The sequence below is a fragment of the Eschrichtius robustus genome, chromosome 8, assembly GCF_028021215.1.
Source record: "Eschrichtius robustus isolate mEscRob2 chromosome 8, mEscRob2.pri, whole genome shotgun sequence".
Taxonomy (NCBI): domain Eukaryota; kingdom Metazoa; phylum Chordata; class Mammalia; order Artiodactyla; family Eschrichtiidae; genus Eschrichtius; species Eschrichtius robustus.
In genome coordinates this window covers 69,418,159-69,436,822 of record NC_090831.1, presented here as the reverse complement: position 1 = coordinate 69,436,822, position 18,664 = coordinate 69,418,159, and the positions used below count along the sequence as shown (strand labels likewise).

The 18,664-nt window shown below is 50.6% G+C and overlaps 2 protein-coding genes across 2 annotated transcripts in view; one reads left to right on the top strand and one right to left on the bottom strand.

Moving 5' to 3' along the window:
* Nucleotides 1-1,914, top strand: part of DLX6 (distal-less homeobox 6) — a 3,936-nt gene extending 2,022 nt beyond the window's left edge. The window contains exon 3 of the mRNA XM_068550064.1: nt 1,663-1,914. Coding sequence (XP_068406165.1) covers nt 1,663-1,914 — 252 coding nt within the window. The remainder of the gene's footprint in view (nt 1-1,662) is intronic.
* A 10,812-nt stretch (nt 1,915-12,726) lies between these two features.
* Nucleotides 12,727-16,567, bottom strand: DLX5 (distal-less homeobox 5). The gene is made up of 3 exons (XM_068550095.1): nt 16,213-16,567; nt 14,105-14,289; nt 12,727-13,056 (listed from the first exon to the last, which is right to left on the bottom strand). The coding sequence occupies exons 1-3, from the start codon at nt 16,565-16,567 to the stop codon at nt 12,727-12,729; spliced, it is 870 nt and encodes a 289-aa protein (XP_068406196.1).
* Between the last annotated feature and the right edge of the window lie 2,097 nt (nt 16,568-18,664).

Below are 18,664 nucleotides of genomic sequence, written 5' to 3'. Positions count from 1 at the left end.
TCCCGGGACAACACAGTTTGGAATAAATGACCTGGTGTTGAATACTGGATTGGATTTGCACATCCTCCCAACCCTCGACGACCCCACCCCAGCCTAGTGTCCTTTGGCGACCAAACTGATAGTTTAATCGAGTCCTATTCCAGAGTAGAACAACACAAAAGAGAACAAGTAGGAGAAAGAGAAAAAGATGTTCAGGCCAGGAGACAGAATAAGACCCATGTTTCTTAAGGATCCTTTTGTGGGCCCTGGGACTTAATAAGGATTTCAACTCATTGGCATTGAAAGAATTATGAAGTGAAAGGGGGGTGTGTTAGCCAGACAGGCATAGGTTCCAATAGGATTTAGTAAGGGGACCAAGGTGCAAACTGTTCATCCTAGGATGCGTGAGGTGAGTTTTTCTGAAAATTGCCATAAACTCAGTGGTTAAATCATCCTAGTTGACTGGTTGATGCAGGCTAAGGTACCTCCCTGGATCACAGAACTTGGGAGCAATGGCAGAGCTGGAGATCAAAGAGAAACGTGCCCAAATTACAGCAGGTGAAGCCTCAGTTAAGTATAGTTGCTGAAGTTCTCCTGTCCTACTAATTTGAAAGACATATGGGGCATTTCAGACTTCACAGGAAGAGGTTTAGGCAGGTATATTAGGACCCTGGTCATAAAGCCAGGCTGCAGTCACCTGTGGTTTTTGCCCTTGTCGATTAACTTAGCTGCATGGGGTGGTAGGCCTCATCTGAAATGGGTGATCTTCAGCAAGGGGACTTCAGGTTTTATGAGACTCTTGCTGGGGAGTGATTCTGTGGTGCCTTAGAACAGATGCTCCGCAAGCTCTTCTTTTCAATTCAGCCTGCTTTCTCTTGCCATGTTGCCACTGGAACTATGAAGGGATTCCTGCTACTCAGTAACTCGTATTCCTCTTGGAAAAGCAGATTCCTAAGGCTAAGTAATTTTAAAGGTAAAGGAAGCTGTACCATAGAATGTCCTTTTTCAAATACAGTAGATCTGGGATGTTAGCTTAGATATGCTCCCTTCCTAGATTCCTGGTTCGCATTTAACTTTCAGGAGCCCTTTGACTTTCAGTGACTGCACTAACAATCAAGGCCACAGTCTGACTGAGCAACACACAAAGTAGGTAATGAGTGAGGCACAATCCCTAATCCCTACAGGATTATGTCAGAAGAAAGATGCTCCACGTACAGTCTGTGGCATATGCAGTATATGCATAGGTATAGTCAAGGCATTTGGTTATAAATGTACAGGCTTTAATCTGTTCTTAGTCATTTGCTCACAGTACATGCAGAGATGCCAGACTATTTGAGGAAGTGCGTTCAGTTGGCTTTCCATTTAAAACTACTTCTTTAGACTTTGAACCCAGCTATTTCATTCGCCTTTATTCTTGTTTTATTCTTATTTATGCTGTTGTTTCAAACCTAGGCTTGCATCTAACTGAAGAGTTACAATGACTTTAGGTATCCGGACAAGATACCAAGTAAATGGCGGGGGTGGGGTGGGGTAGGGGAGAGGGGAGCGGCTAGAAAGAGGTGGAGGAAGGCGGGGTCTTGAGGGCTTGGCGTTTGCGGGTTTGTTTTTTTTTTTTTTCTCCCAACTATAGGCACCGGTTCGATGTTTTTCGGGCCTAATGATCGCTGCTGCGTTTCTTTCCAGGTGAAGATATGGTTTCAGAACAAACGCTCTAAGTTTAAGAAACTGCTGAAGCAGGGCAGTAACCCGCATGAGAGCGACCCTCTCCCGGGCTCAGCGGCCCTGTCGCCGCGCTCGCCGGCGCTGCCTCCGGTGTGGGACGTTTCCGCCTCGGCCAAGGGCGTCAGTATGCCCCCCAACAGCTACATGCCCGGCTATTCGCATTGGTACTCCTCTCCACACCAGGACACGATGCAGAGACCACAGATGATGTGAGTTATCCGAGGGAAATCGATACCCTAGGGAAACGTCTGAACAAGGCAAGGAGGATCCGGGACCTGCTTGCATCTGCCAAACCGAGCCGAAGGAGCAGGCTTGGGAGGACTCTTATGTGTGGCCAGACCGTCTGGGTGCTTGCTCCCTCCCTCTCTCCTCCTCTCCCTTCCCCTCAGTCTCTCTCTCTCTCTCTCTCTCTCTCTCTGTCACTCTTCCTTTTTTTGCCTCCCTCCTTCCTTCCTTCCCACCTTTTTTTTTTCATTTCCTTTCCTCATCTGCCTTTTCCCTTGAGCAGCCTCAGTAATTGATTTTGCATCTTAGAGAGAGAGGAGAGATAGAGGTAGAGAGAGAGGGGGGGGGGGACTGGTTTCTATGCCAGCACTCCTGAAACCTCTCACTGTAAGGATATTTTCCCTTACCCCTTGGGATCCAGGCTCTGAGCCTCTTTTTCTCTTTGGGAGTATCCATCAAAACGACTTTTTTTTAACAGACATTTTCCCCGACCAGAAGAATCTGTGCAAACATGGCAGCGTTTTTACTTGTTTAATGAGCTTAAGACATTACATGATGAAAGAGAAGCATTTCGGACTCCTGCATTTTTATTTACAATCCCAGACTGACGAAAGAAAGAAAAAAAGAAAGAAAGAGGGAGGAAGGAAGGAAGGAAGGAAGGGGAAGGAAGGAAAGAAAAAAAGAAACCCTCACATAACAGCCCTACTCTAAGGAAAAATCAGCTGTAAGATTAGAACGTTGCCACAGAGGGAACGCTGCATGTTTTATCAAAATGCAATGAGCAAGAATGATGATTTAAACAAAACAAAACAAAACCACTTTTCCCCCCACCCCTACCCCCAAACCCTGAACTGGAATCAGGAAAGACAGAGGAAACAACCAAAATCACCATTCTATTGCTTTGACATCTTTACTAGGTGAATTGGTGGCATTCACTAAGCTAATAGGGACATTTATATCAAGAAACATTTCTGTATATATTGTTGAATTTTAGTTGTACATATACTTTGTATGTTTTTGTCTTCTTTCATATATGGAGTAAAAGCCACAAAACGCTGGGAGTGTCCTGTATATTTCTCTCTGTGTGTCTCTATCTCACCACCCCCTCCTCCCTCCCTCCCAGTATATTTTCTATCACTCTTAAAAGAATTCCTATTTCCTAATATGGGAAACCCTATATATAAACATCAAATGCCTGCAAAGATATCAGTTTGCAGCACTAGCCTCTGTCTTAAGTACTTTAACATTAACCATGGATGTTTTCTCAGCTTCCTTTATATATTATATTTTTATTGTAATTTCTACACATTTATCTATTTTAAAAAATCATTAGAATGATCTAACCCCAGGTTAACCTCTAGACATCCAATAGTTTCCAGTACTGACACTGAGTATTCTCCTTTCCCTTTCTTCAGCCAAAATAATACAGCTGTATTTGTCTTTGTTTGGAAGCAGCTTTTTTAAACAAAAAAAGAGGAAAGAATAAAAGAAAAAAACAGAAAGTAAATGCACAGTTATGACTACTTCATGTTTACAACCCTTTGCAAGCTAGCTAGATAGGAAAATACACGATCCTGGAAGAAATACATCCTTCCGATCTTGTGGAAAGCACAGAAATAGTGAAAATGAAAAGTCCTTTCGTCACACAAGCAGGAAGCCCCATACTGCGAGAATTAATGGCTACAGACCTGGGCATCCTTCAAATTATGAACCTTGAAACCACTGAGCCATTTATCAGAAGTCAATAGAGATACTCAGAGTGCTCCATATAATGACAGCGACATACAGTCGTGCAAAAGGACAGTCACTATAATTAGACACAAAGCAAAGACTACTTACCAATATACCCGTTCCTTTTTTTGTTGAGCAACTTCCACGCTCAGTCAGTCTTCAGAATGGTTTAAAACCGATCAGTCTTGTCATTTTCTAGCATTCGTATTGTTACATTAGGAAAAATGTTTTCTTTTCTTTTTTCCCCCTTCCTACTGTGAAACTTTGGGTTCGTAGCTCCCCAGGATCAATTCTGAACAAAGCCTCCAGCTGCAGTGCCATCCAATTTGAAGCAGACATTGGGGACAATTTAAGGTTTTTATCCACAAGAAGGTTTTTTTCCATTCTCTTAAATGCAGCCATAATTAGAGTAATTTTTCATGTAGCCCGCTGATTACAGCGTTTTTACCGTCAAAGATAATTACCTGTAATTTTCTTCCACTTTTAATACTAAAAAGCCATCTTTATTTAGATTCAGGAACAGGAAAGGCGAAACAAAAGAGGGAAATTATTCTGTTATTCATACACAAATTGCAGAGACGTAGGACCTAAAATTGAAAATTAACCAAAATTATAATGCTGAAAAGAATGGAAGAGGCTGCAGAAGTACAGCTGGTAGTGGGGCTTTGCTGAATTATTCAAATTACGTTAGAGAGAAAGCTACCATACATCGAAACCAACACTAATTTTTCTTTAAAAAAAAAATTCACCAGACACATGCCAAACCACTGTGAGTGCATGGAATTCTGAAACCCAGAAAATGCATTTTAACGCATTGGAGGTGTTATGTTGCTCCTGTCTCGATCTTTCTATCTCTTAATATGAATTTAATTAGACAGGAAGTTCTACCAAGGGGTCCTCCCCGGAACTGGCTTTGGAATTGGGCTTCCTCTGGGTCCTCTGAACCTCAAGGGTTAACATTTTCTCTCTTTAGAATGTATTGACCCCATAGTAAAGTGATTCCCCAGAGAAGGGTTGGTAGGAGGGGCGTAGGCGAAGGCAGCGCCCAGTCTCGGTGCCTACTACGCCTCCCCACGTTCGAACTTGCCCGGAGTTCGAGTTCCAGAGCCTCGTTCTGACCATATTTTCCAAGTAAAAAAAAGAACAGTAGCTGCGGGGGCGGTGAGGGTGAAGGGGAAAATTTCTTCTCGGCGCCAATAAGCATCTCATTATCTTTTGACACAATTTCGTCCAAAGGTTCCCGCTGGAGAAAGGCCTTTCTGCATTGGGGTGAGGGAAGCAAAGATTTCTAAGGCTCCTGCACTTAACACCTCTAGCTGCTTCCAGCATCTACTGGGTCAGGAAACAGCGTCATCTATAGATAGAACTGCACCGCTTCTTGCGAGGGTCTTCCTCGGGTGCATTCCTAAATCAAACTGGTTCCCTGGCTCCGCAGCTCGGCTCCGCGTCTCAGCCAATCGTGCCCCTCCAACCCCAAGGTCTCGGCGCCTGGGCCCCGTGGGCAACAGCTCTACAATCGGCATCCCACCCCTTCCCCCTCCCCCCACCACCAGCTTGAGGCAAAGGCACCGCAAAGCAGCCCTAAAGGGTTTCAGAGGCCAGTTATTCCGGAAACTTTCTCCCAAATGGAGGAAGGCGTCAAAGGGGCTATAAAGTCGAGAGATTCAGACTACACCTGCCGTTGCCGATGTCCGCATACCCGTGATGCTAAAGGAGCACTTGTCGCGAACTCCGTTTGCTCTCTCAACGCCCCCAAACTTAAAATCATCACCACATGTAAAGACCTCAATGGATTCGTCTAGGACTAGCTTTGAGTAACAACTCTTCAAATATATTTTAGATTGGAATCTCCAGAAGGCTCCCTCCATACCTTACAGAAACCTGGTCCATTTCCCAGTCTCCAGTCACAAGCTGCACCATATATCAACAGCACAGAAAGCAAGAAAGACAAATCGAGTTCTTAAGGATCCCATTCTCACCCAAATCCTTTTACTCACCAGAACGACCACCCTTCTACTGTTAAGGGGGATAAAAGGTCAGAATTCAAAAACATCTCTAAAGCAAAGTTGCAGTCCATAATAAATCACAGCAGCAACACATATAGCTTGGAAAGTGTGAGAAGAGAAATATGAACTGTGTCTTGAAGTATGCAAGAAATAAAAACTTACCCCCAGTTGAATATCTCTTAAGCAGTGATCAGGGTCTAGAAATCTATACTGAACAGAAGCAGAGGAGAATATTTTTCTGAGTCTCAGGGCAGAAGCTCTTTCTCTATATTCTTGGTTGAGTGAGCACATCCAGGTGTGAAATTGTTTGCACACCCCAGCACCTCTTATATTGCCAGCAAAATTAGCTGTTATTACTGTCACTGTTTAGTGATGGTTAGCGTGATACAAAAAAAAAAAAAAAAAAAACTGCTGTAATCAAGACCTGGCGCATCTTTGCAAATTACAGATAATTGTAAACGTCCAGATTATGATAATAGCATCCTAATCCAGCCTGCAATATAATTATTACAGAGTGTTACATCTGAAACTGTCCAGTAGGGCTAATTCAGCCATTATTTAGACCCTATTTTTGCACGGCAAATGGGTTGCTGAGTTGAAAATGTACGATTGTAATTTCACAGGGCACTCAATGAGTAATGGTATAGGAAGAGGAAAATACAAAAGTGAAATGTGAACAGTAGCGATCAAATCAAACCCTGAAGGACAAAAGACTGTTTGATTCATATGGAAAAAGAAGAGCAGGAATTAAGAAAATAGCAGATCAGTGGTCTGAAGCATTACGTGTCCAAATCTTCAATATGTGTAAGGCTGATGTGTTTGCAAGGGCTTCTACATCTGCTGCTGCCTGGAGTCTGAAATAATTTTTCTTTTTCTTTCTTTTTTTTAACTTGTCTTTCCCCCCCCTTCCCCCTTCTCTCTCCTAAGGCATTATCTTCGCTTTAAAAAAAAAAAGTGCCCCTCCCCCAAGCAAAGACCATTTGTCAATTTCACCATTGTTTCCACCAAGGCAGCCTCAGAATGTGCCTGTCATTTGTTTATGAACATTTTAAAAAATGAATTTGCAATCTCTCTTGTCATCAGAGCAAAACGCCCTGGATGTTTGTAAGTGTTCCTAAATTTCATCTCCATTCTCTTTCACTGGGAATAAGTCATTGAGAGCTCTAAAGGATATTAGCAGAAAATGTATTAATTGCTGCTAATTAAATAAAACCGGCTGGGAAGCTGTCTCCTCCATTCGGCTTCCACGGCTGTTGGCTTTAATCCTATCACTAACTTTTATTAATTAACACTCCCCTTCTCATGTAAACCAGTCCAGCTGATTCTTTTGCTACAAGTCACTGACGTACTACTTCTTTCTGTATTCCAGAAAGTCTGGTATTTTTGATAAAGAACTGTCCCTGCCCCAGATATGGTTGTAAAAGAGCAAGGTCAGTCTCCTTAAACTATGGAGGGACCGAGGAGAGAGGGAGTTGGAGAATTATAGCAAGTGAGTCTGGAGAGAGGCTGGGGCGCTGTGCTGGTTCCAGAGTGAAAGCAAACCTTGGGTTCCAGCTGCTGCCTCCTGAGGATGAGGAGGATGAACCCCGGCCAGGATGAAACTTCTGGAGTCCAGTTCTGGTTCCTGGTGGTGATGTCCTTGTCGGGGACACCTAAAGCCCACAAATTCCCAGGAGTTCAATTTTCCCACCATGAGCACAGACAATTTCCTGGGCATCTTTTCCAGCCTGTAGGACAGTGTGTGATGATTCTCCCTCCTCCCACCACCTCACAAACCCTGGAGCTGCCCAGCCAGGGCCACCCTGCAGGGTGGCAAGCAGGCTTACTAGCTCCTGTGAATTTAAGGGCAATAACGAAATGTCCCCTGTTTAGTGACCCCTGTTTATGGATGAAAGTTGAGTCCATATCCTGCTTCTTACCCCGCCCTCTTCTCCCATCTTGCAAATGACAAATGGCAGAAATAGTCCTTGAATGACAACAAGCTTCCAGTGGCTTCTTGTCGCCTTTCCAAGAAAAAAAAAATGCTTTAAAATAAATCATAGCTTGAGTACTGTTTACCGCCCTTCGCCTCCACCTACTTCTTAAAAAAAAAGTACACTAGACTGTGCATAGTGGAGATTTGACAGAGAATCCTTACTGAAACTTTGTGTGTGTGTGTGTGTGTGTGTGTGTGTGTGTGTGTAGAATGATGTTATGAAGCCATTTTTTTCCCCTTCCTGTGGCGAAAGGTCGTAATGTGTGGTATTTCACGGTTTTATATAAATTTTGGTTTAGGATGTGGAACAGACTCAATAATACGTGCGCTTTTGGCAAAGACACTCCTTCGGATCCCCATAAATCAGAAGTAAATACGGAGTCCCTGCGAACAAAAGAGCAGAAACAATGGCTGCAGATCAGGACTCTCTTCTCTTTTAAAGAGAGATTCATGTAAATTCCCTCGGTTCCTATCTTTACGGTTAGAGCTCGACCTATAAAACAGGTTATTACATTACAGCCGGCAACCCTGGATGATTGAAAGGGAAGTCTTCCCCCGCCCCTCCGCAGTCGATACTCTGTGTGTACTTTCTGCCCTGTACCACAGGGGAACCTAAAGCTTGTCAGATGCAAAAGAAAACGCGGATGCGGCGGGGGTGGGGCGGGGGTGGGGGGACGGGGCTGCGTAGAAAAATATGTAGCCAATCCCATATGTGCTACCACTATTTGGGCTGTTTTCGAAGCCCAGAGTTCGCCGGCACCATGGAAAAACCAAGTACAGTGTGCAGCACTCGCAGGCAACCTGGGAGCGCGAGCCGCAGCGCCCCCTCCCCAACCTCACGGGAGGCGGGAGCCTCCGCCTAGCCGCTGTGGGAGGGGGTGCTTAAGGGCGGAGGAGAGGGGTGACCGCAGGCGGATCCGCCGGCGTGGCGCGCTTCCCAGAGGTGCCGGAGGGCGTCTGTCCTCAGGGCGTGCCTCCGGGGAGGGCTCGAGAGCTCGGGGTTGGCGGGAACCCAGCGGCCAGTGGGAGGCGCGCGATCCGAGGGGTTGCGGGACGGGGCGGGGAGGGGGTGACGGTTGGGGAGCCCTAAAGGTCCCTCTCTTCGAATAAAAGGAGGCGCTGGGGGGCGTGAGAGGGGCAAGGGGCAGTGTTCCAGGAGGCATCCCTCGGGCTTCGGGCTGGGGCGCTCTGGAGGCCGAGTGGTGTCAAGGTCGGAGTAAGCTTCAGAGCGCGCTGGGAGGAGCCGAGCACCGCCTGGCCTTGGCGCGCTGTGGGCGACTCCCAGGACGGCGCGGCCAGGACGCCGCGAGCCGTGGGGCGTCCGGTGGGATCAAAGAAGCCAAAGGAGGCCAGCCGGCGCGTCTGGGATTGTGGGATAAGGGGCGGGAGACAGAGGATTGGCATGGGCGGGGAGATCCTGGCCTAGCCTGTGCCTGTGTCATCGGGAGGGTGTGCGTGCGTGTGTCGGTGTGCGGGTCAACACGCTCCTGCCCGAGGCCGAGACCTGGGTGGATCCGAGTGTGGGTGGACAGGCTCCCGGGTGGGTGCCCCAACCGGAGGCAGAGAGAGGGAGCGAGATCAAGGGCAACGAGGTCTGCGGGTTCCTCTGTGTGTGTGTCTCAGGCCCTGTGGCTCAGCACTGGAGCCGCCTGGCACCCACAGGAATGCGGCTTCTCTCGGCTCCCCAGGCCGCCCCCTGTTCCACAAGGAGGTGGCCGCCAGGAAAAAGGGGGGGGGGAGTAAGGGCAGAAATCCGCCTAGCCCAACGCGAGCCTCAAACAAAGGCCAATTTATCTGCTCTTTTACAGGATGGCCCAGGAGGCGGACAGGGCACCAAAGAATCATACTGGCCCTGCCAGCATGCCCTCGGCCTCCTGGGCTTTGTGAGGTGGTCTGAAGATGGGGATAGGAGCTTGGGAGTATGGGGGGCGCGGTGAAGAAGCCCACGGAAAAGAAAATTAAATCTTGGGGTGAGCTTGACATCTCGGGAGCACTAGACTGAGAGCTAGGCAAGTGGGGACCGGAAGAGGCAGGCAGAGGTCAGGAGAGTGGGGTCGGGCAGACCGGGACTCTGCTGGGGAGTGGTACATGTTTATATTAGATATAGGGATAAACAATGGTGAGAAGGAGGGAGGGTGGGAGGCAGGGCAAGGGAGAGGAACATCACACGGATATTTTTAGCCTTTGCTGAGGATCTGTTATTTTTACATCCTTGGGCGCAGGACTGCAGGGAGTTAAATTCCCCAGGGAGAATCCCCGCGGTGCCAGGGAAAACCCGCTGCAGACTGGTTTGCCAGAATATTTTTGTCCACGGCTCCCGGACCAAGTTTAAAAAAAAAAAACAAAAAAAAAACAAAAAACCGCGAGAGAGACGAGGCCATTGCGAGTGGAAGAAGTGAGGTTAGCACAAGGGAAGGAATCCTGAAACCTAGTCTGTCCGCGCGGCGTTATGCCTGCCCGCGTCGCAACGAGGCTCTGGTGTCCTTAACAACAAGCAGTGTCAAGGCTGGGGGTGGCGGGGTGGTCGTTAAAGAAGAGCTTCCCTCTTCTTTCCGGGAAAAGTCCGAACTCGCGCTTCCCTCCGCTTGACCGCGCCGGCCGATCGGGGGTGGTAGTGAAGGGATCCCCTTTTCAAAGCAGGAAAGAGGAGGGGAGATGATGGGGACGGCTGGAAAAATATCTGCCCTCTCCACGTGTAGAAAGGGAAAGAGTGTGCTCCAAGCATATTCTTGCCACTCAGGCCCCCAGTGGGTGCGCCCCCTCCAACCTTCGCGAACACGCACCCGGGGGCGGCGAGGGGTGCCAGCGCAGGGGGAAGCTGGCGCTCGGAAAACGCGGGGAGGCGGGGGGGGGGGTGAGTCTCTCGGCCGGATTCACCAGAAGTAAAGCGCTGGCTCTCGGTGTAATGGAAACTCCCGCACGCCTTACAAGCCAAGAATGAAAAGCAGGAAATGGATCCCTCTACCTTTCCCCCTCATCCTCCTGTTCTCTGCCAGCGCAGAAAACAAAGTGGGCTCCGCACGGCTTTCCCCCAAGCGCGCCGCCATCCGGACCTTCTTCCGAGAAAGGAGGGCTGGAGGGGAACGAAGTGGGGGGGCGGCGAGAAGCTTCGAGAAGAGAAGCGCTTTGGGGGTGGGGGAGGAGGAGGGGTCCACAGCCTTGGCCGCGGCCCACGTGCCGCCCCAGAGCCAGGCAGGGTGCCTCTCAAGACCGGCAAACCATCAAATCCCCCCAAGGTCTTTCTAAATTGGCAGGCTAGAAAGGAAAAGGGAAGAGAAGGAAGGAGACGAGGAGAGGAAAGGAGAAGGAGCAAGGAAGAGAAGGAGAGAGAGCACACAGGTAAATTCCCCTCAGGGCACACAGCGTGCCTTTTCAGGTCTAGTCTCCCAATCCTGGAAGAACCTTCTCAGAAGTCCTCAGATGACAGGATGTAAAATTTTACGTTCTAATCTTCCCCCCACGCCCCCACCCCCGCCCAAGAAAACTATTTTGTCAAATTTATTGCTGCTGACTTCCTAGCTGTAAAATATATCTCACGCACCTTGTAATTTCCAACAAACGATTTCCCTTGGTATCCCAAGGAAACAGAGTCAGGCGAACTAAAGGACAGTCAGAAAGACACCCACAGTTCAGGCCTGGGAGTACAGCTCTAAACCCGGGCTGTAGCTCTGGTCACACTGTTGATGTCTGTGTGCAGAGGTGCAGGGAGAAGGATGCGACAGAGGCCAGGGTTGCTGCAAGTCCTTCCTCTCTGCCCCAGAGAAGCCTTCACAAAAGAGAAATCCCTGCAAACAGATGCAGTTTCCCATCGTGTGGAACCTGCTTGCCACTGTCTTATGTAAAAGCAAAGCAGAGAGAGCTCCTTCCTGAAAAAACCAGAGCGGTAAAGAGGATGAAGGAAGTAATTTATGTTTGGAATATTGTCTCACACGATATGAAATCGACACGGGGCCACAATACTTTCCTTCCTCTCCTCCACCTCATAATTCCCTCTTGGCAGAACGAATGCATTACCCCTACACACACATGCCCTGCTTGGCCTACTGATTTAGGTCCATCATTGTTTTCAAGTCCTGTGATCCTTTCCTCTTGTGAAAGAGCTCAGATACATTTATAATCATACACTGAGTCCAAGGCACTACCATTTGCCACACTGCAAACATTTCAGGTTTTTAAAAAAAATGTAATAGAAGGGGAAATTTCTTTTTCTTCTTTTTTTTCATTTTCTCATCTCTGGAAGCTCCCTTTGAAGGGAGTGTAATTTGTCTAATTGCTCTGGCAATACACAGAGGCTGATGGGGAGGGGGGCAGTCTCCACCATAATTGCTTTGAGCTTAGAATTCAGAGTGGTTATTGAGGGATTTCTGCTGCTTTCTTACTCACACACAGAGAGAGAGGGCTGTATTTAGATTCCGGCATTACTTTCTACCTGAAACAGTTTGGGGTTAAACTTAAAATTATCTAAATGTTTTTGTGGTTAGGCCAAAAAACACCTAAATATATACTATGTGGCAGTACTCTAAACAGGCCACATATGTATATAGACATATAAAGTACAGGATCCAACATATACACATCTACAGTTCTGCATCTACACAGCCCCCAGTTTCTGTTTTCCTTTTTGCCTTGTTGGATCTCTGCAGAGTTTGTCTTCCTTTAATTGCCTGCACAAAATGTCACCAGCCCATTATAAGTGGGGCAAATGGAGTATTTTTTAGAGGCATTTTGCTTTCATGGTCGAAATAATTTTATTTATCCAGAATATACAGTTTAATTCTTCTATCTACACTTATTTACATGGTTAAAATAACATTGAAAAAAGTCTTTTGAAAATTTGAGGTCATAGATTTCAAGGCACTATTGATAGTGTCCACAGTTGCGCAAAAAAAGTTCGTCTGTAAAAAAAGGGGGGACGGGGTCCTTTGAAATGCAATAACTTACATGCAAAAAAAGCTTTACACATGAATCTTTTTTGTTTCTGTTTTCCAAACTTCCCCATATGAATTTCTTTTTTTTTTTTTTAAATGATTTTCTAAAACAGCAAAAACACAGTAGTCCCAAAAAAGACAGCAAGAGAAAGCGGCCGGTCTAATAGAGTGTCCCGGAGGCCAGCGCCAGCGGGTGCTGTAAGGAGCCGGGCGGCGGCAGGTGGGAATTGATTGAGCTGGCCGCGCTCGGGTACCAGGAAGCCGAGTTCTCCAGGTAGCTGGACGCGGGGGACTGGTTGGAGGTCGGAGGGTGGGCATGAGGGTGGTGGCTGAGCGAGCGGGACGAGCCCTGGGGCTCCCACACCGCCGGAGACTGAGGCGAGTTACACGCCATAGGGTCGCTGGAGCTGGGGCTGTGCTCCGGGGGCATCTCCCCGTTTTTCATGATCTTCTTGATCTTGGATCTTTTGTTCTGAAACCAGATTTTCACCTGAGTGGGGGAACAAAGGCACACGTTACCGGGACACTCAGAGGCTGCCCGCGCGCCTCCCCCAGGGCGGCAACTGGAGGCGATTTCGGCCCCCAGGAGGCCAGGCCCTGTCGTCTCCCCGCAGCTCTCGGCCCACGGTCAAGGGGCTGGGCCGGGGGCAAAGCCTGCATCTCGGGCCCCAGAGAGCGCCCTGTTGGCTGCTGCTGGGGCCGGACCCCCAGCCTTTTGTCTTATGTTGGGGCCGGGGGAGGGGGCGCGAGTGTCCGCGGCCACGAGCGCGCACAGGTAGGCCTGCGCGGAGCGCGGGCAAAGCGGCGCCGCGAACGTCTCCAGAACAACCGCCAGGGCCCGGTGAGCTAGGGGCGCGGGGCCGGCTACGCGCGCACGCGCGCGAGTGGGGCGGACAAGGAGCGGTCTCGCCGTTTCCCGACCGACCCCTTTCACTCCCTCCTCGGCTCCGAGGACATTCTTTATTCTTCCAAAGACCCCCGTGGGGCTGGGGTGGGAGTGAAGGGAACGGGACGATCCAGGGCAGATTTCCCCGTACAGCCCGCCCTCCCACCTCGGAAGGTCAGGCTGCTGCGGCCTAAAGCTCCGCAGGCGCAGGGCGTGACCCGTCAGCTCTTCCGGCTGCAGGCGACGTTCCCGGCTTCCGCGCGGCCTAAGACCACCGAGAGCCCGCCGGGCCCCGCTCATCCCGAGAGGCTCTGCATTGTGCAGAGAACCAGTTTCCCGAAGCTTCGAGAGTGTCCTGGAAACAACCCTCCCCTTGTTTCCAACCTAGGAAACCGGCCCCTCAACGCCCGAGGCTCGAAGGGGTGGGGCTTGCATCTCGGGAAGAACGCGGTCTCCATCCCATCCCTACCGTCGCACGGCGGCGACACCCGGCCTGACTCCTAGAGGGAAGGGCGCGGGGTCAGTGTCTTTCTGTCTGTGAGTTTCTCGCGGGCCCTATTGAATCGGCTCCAGCCCGCCGGGACCGAACCCCGCGGCCAAGCCAGGCTTGCAGCCCAGGCGGGGCTCTTGCCCCGGCCGCGGCCGGATTTACCTGTGTTTGCGTCAGTCCCAGGGAGGCGGCCAGCTCGGCGCGTTCGGGCAGGGCGAGGTACTGAGTCTTCTGAAACCTTCTCTGTAACGCGGCCAGCTGAAAGCTGGAATAAATAGTCCTGGGTTTACGAACTTTCTTTGGTTTGCCGTTCACCATCCTCACCTCGGGCTCGGCCACTTCTTTCTCTAAATAATCAAAACAGACCCGGTTAGAGTTGTCGGCGGACGATGGCCCTTTTGCAGAACTTGCAAATACAGTCCTTGAATTTATTACCAAGCAGCCTTCACTCTCTTTTCCCCATATTACCGCCTTTGCTTCACGAGACCCCTCCCTCCCCATCGTGGAAAAGCCAGGTAGCCTGATTAATTCCCTACCCTGTTTATTCAGGTTCTCCTGGGTTTGTGCAAGGCGCCTTGCACAGCACAACTCCTTTTTCGGCGTCCGGGATTTAGCCCTTGCAGCGGTTCCTGCTTCACCCGGATTCGTTTTCAAGCCCACCCTGTGTTCACCGACGTTTCTTGGGTGAGTCTGGCCAGCCGCTCCCGGGGATTCAAGGGGGAGGCCCCGGGCCGTGGCCCCCCTTATGTCAGCGTCTGTTCGGGCGCCCGCAGAGGCCAGACGCATGGACAGGGAAGACGCTAAACGAGGTCTCCAAAGTTCAAAGACCCACAAGCAAACTATGCTCCTTCAATTCAGCAGCAAGCCGTCCGAGCCGCCGCAGACAGAGGGCCGATTATGCAGCCCCCATAATCTCCCTGCAGATCTGCGAGGGCACAGATGTGTCTGGTTTCTTTTACAAATAGACTTAATAAGTTCTTGGCCAAAAGAAAAAAATCTTTCATTTATGCACGAAGTTCAGAGACACTGAAAGGAACGAAGACACGCCTCCCCCCTCCACCCGCCCCCCCCCCCCTCCCCGCAGTCTTTGAAAGTTTATCAGGAGTTATAGTTCCAATACAATTTGAAAAGGAATCCGCGGTGGGGTGTTTTCGTAGGAAAGGGGCGGCAGGTCAGGACGAATTTAGCAGAATTGTGAGTATAGACTTGGGAGAAAAAAGACTCTCGGAACGCGTGTTTTACAAACGTGCCCTGGGGCCACAAGTCCCCTTTCACAAAAGTACCATCTTATCAAAAGTGCCCATCTCTGGAAGGGGCGGAGAACCTCTCCTCGGAGTGTGTGTGTGTGTGTGTGTGTGTGTGTGTGTGGCGAGCTCCTAGGAGAGGAAGGGTGGAGGATGAGAGCTGTGGTCTCGATTCTGCCAGAGCAGGGTATGCTAATATTAGCAGGATTATTAATGTGCTGGTGGGAAGAGATCAAACCTGACCAGCAAAACCTCTCCTAGGAGACCTCATACCTCTCTTACTGCCCAAGCTCACTAACCCTCTTAAACTCTCCAACTAAGTTTCAAGGCAGACGCAAAAGGAGATGGGAAGGAGAAACAAATTGTAGGCACCTAATGGAGAAAGAAAAAAAATATTGCTCCAATAACGTGACCCTTCAGCAACCCTCCTCCGCCTTTAAATGGCTTTTTGTTTTGGGAAATGCCTTGGAGAAACCGCAAGGCTCTCGGCGCGCTCTTCCTCTGGCGGGCTACAGCTCTCCGGCCCCCACCCCGCCCCACGCGCTCCGGGTACGCACACCACGCTGGCTCGCGGCTGCTCTCACACTAATCCCCGCAGAGTCTTTGAGGCAGCCTTCCACTCCCACTCCTCGAGCACGCTTACCCTAACATCCAGCAAATAACCTTCCGTTCATTACGTAAACGCCGCTCAGGCTGGTTGATTCTTTCCTCTCTCCACCCCTACCCGCTTTCCGGCTTCGCCGGCTTCCGACCGGGCAAGCTGGGAATCCAGCGGCTTGAGGGGTCGCCCGAGGGTACCAGAGAGGAGAGACGCTGGTCCGAACTCCCCCGCAGGCTTCTTCTACTAAGGATCTCTAAAATGCTGGCTCGGGAACCTCTCTTGGTTGCAGAGTCCCGGCCCCCACTCCCTTCCGCCGGGTGCGCCCGCACTGCAGTGGACGGCGCGGCCCCCCGATCTCCCACCGCATCTCGCTCCTCCCCGATCCTGCCTCCCCCTGTGTCGGTCCCCACCCCCAGCCCCCGTACCTGGCTGGCTGGTGGCGCTCGGCACGCGGTTGTAGGCGCCGCCGTACTGGTGGTAGGGGCTGGCGTAGCTGTAGTCGGCGTAAGCTTTGGCGGGGTAGCTGCCCGCGGCGCCGTTCACGCCGTGGTACTGGTACTGGTAGGGGTTGAGCGCTTTGCCGTAGGAAGCCGAGGTAGGAGAGCAGTACCCATGCGGGGCTCCCCCCGCGGGGCTGTAGTAGTCGGAATCGGTAGCCGACGACTCGGGCAAAGTTGGCGATTCCTGAGACGGATGGTGCATGGCTGCGGACGTCTGGAACGGGGCTTGGAAGTCGCCGGATCGGATGCTGGGGACCCTCCTGTCAAACACTCCTGTCATCGCTCACTGGCGGCGGCGGTTGTCCTTGCTGCTCTGCGGCGGCGGCTGCCCGAGTTGGCCGTGGGGCTGCTCTGGTCTAAGCAGACATGGCTGTGGGAGCGAGGGAGGAGGAGGAAGAGGAGGAGGAGGAGGAGGAGAGGCGGCGGCGGCGGCGAGGAGGAGGCTGGGAGTCTTGGAGGCTCTGTCTCCGGCAGGCTGACTGCTGGCTGAGGCGCAGCACAGCCTTGGTTAAATCCTTAATTGCGCGCTTACGCACAGCGGGGTGGATCGGGTTCCATTGGCCAGGGCCTCAGGAGCAGCAGCAACACCCTAACTCGTCCAACTAGTTTGAGCACAACAAAGCATTGCTTAAAAAAAGAGGGAGAAAAAATGAAGGGGGGGGGTGGGAGTGTGTGTGTGTGTGTGTGTGTGTGTGTTGTTGTTGCTCGCTGGGGGAAGAGGGGGTCCTCAGGCAATCTGTTTTCAGTGAATACTAAAGACAAGGCAGAAGCGCCAACACCCAGCTCTGTACTGTCTGGAGACAATGTGTTCCAATCAGCAGCCTCAGAAAGTGCACATGTTTTGGGGATGAGGTCGACCACGGTCTTCCCATGCTCCTCACCTCCCAGCCAGCCTCGAGCTGCATCAAGGGCGAATGTGGACTGAACACTAATATTGAAATGGGGAATCAAAGCGGGGCGGGGAGCAGGGATGTGGGATAAAGGTGAGAAGAAACTGATGAGAACAGTATTTTTAGTGGGGCACTGGGAGCCAAGCTGTAATTTACATGTGTTGAAAATTTGTGATTTGGGAAAAGACAGACAAATTTGCAGCAAGCACTTCCTTTGCCCGAGATGAGTTATTTCTCAGACAAGGGAGAGACAAGGATGCTCAAGAAGGCACTCTTAATGGCAGAGAGAGTTCCTGCAAGCCCAAATCCCTACAGTGACTTAAAAAATTGCTGTCTTAAGCACAAATAACTTAATGACTCCCAAATTGCTGGTCCCCAAGAGGAGCGGGCAGCCCCACATTTTGTTTGATATTCTAGTCTATTTGGATGCTGTTGGAATAGAGGATCAGTAATTCTGTGTTCAGTGGTCAAAGATTCCTGCAAAAGTGAATGGTCTACTTGTGACTTGTCCTCAGGGAACTAATGGGAACCCCAAGAACGCTGGGAAGTAGACAGAGATAAAAGTTCTTTGGGGAAGTTGGGTGAAGCCCATGGATTTCCCTCTTCCAGCTCCATGGAGGTGGCACCGAGGGCCTGCTTTTCCATTTCCCACGTCCGGATTCCTGTACCCTCAATCCCTTTATTTCTTTCAGTGAAAGCATCTTAGCTCATATGCAAAGGGAGAAAAGGCTCAGGAATCAAACACTTGGTATTTGGGATGCAGAGTTTGCCTTTCACGAAGTGTCACTCTTGCTCTAGTGGTGATCTAGCTGGGAGTTTAGAAGTTTAACATTAGTCAGTTTACCGCTACCCACTTCCTCTCCCCTCAAATAGGACACTCCAGGAGCTGGATCCTGATTTGGGCCCTCCCAGCATCTTCCTCCAGGGGTTCTAAGACCCGGAACCTGGGAGCTCCACCCGACATCCAGGGTGGAACAGTCTGGCTTCTCATCACCGCCTCATCCCTCCCCCGCCCCACCCCCGACCCAACCGAAGAAGAAAATGTCTACATTAGTTGTGTCTAGTCTTAGTTTAGCCTCACTTTGGCTGTGGAGCTATTTTGGCCCAAAACAGGCTAGCAGGAGAGCCGAGGGGTGGGGGCGGGTCCGGAACTCGGAGCAGGAGGCCAGCCTCGCTCCGAAACTCCAAAGCCGAGCAGCCACATGTGCACCAACTCCCTGCCTCTGGGCGCCGTAAAACCACAGCTATTGTCGCATAGCCCTCTGGGGGCAACTTCGGCTCTGGCGCGCACAGGGAAGGGAAGGTGTGTGTCACAGGGTCCACAGCGTCCCTCCTCCCACACCCGCCCGAGTCCCTGCTTGCGGCCTGTGCCGCCCCAGACTTCTCTGAGATAGAAGCTCGGTTAAACAGAGCCAAGGCTGTCCGCCCATCCTCACCCCATGCTGTGGATGTCGGCACGGCTGTTCACCCCCTAGGTTCTGGCTGAG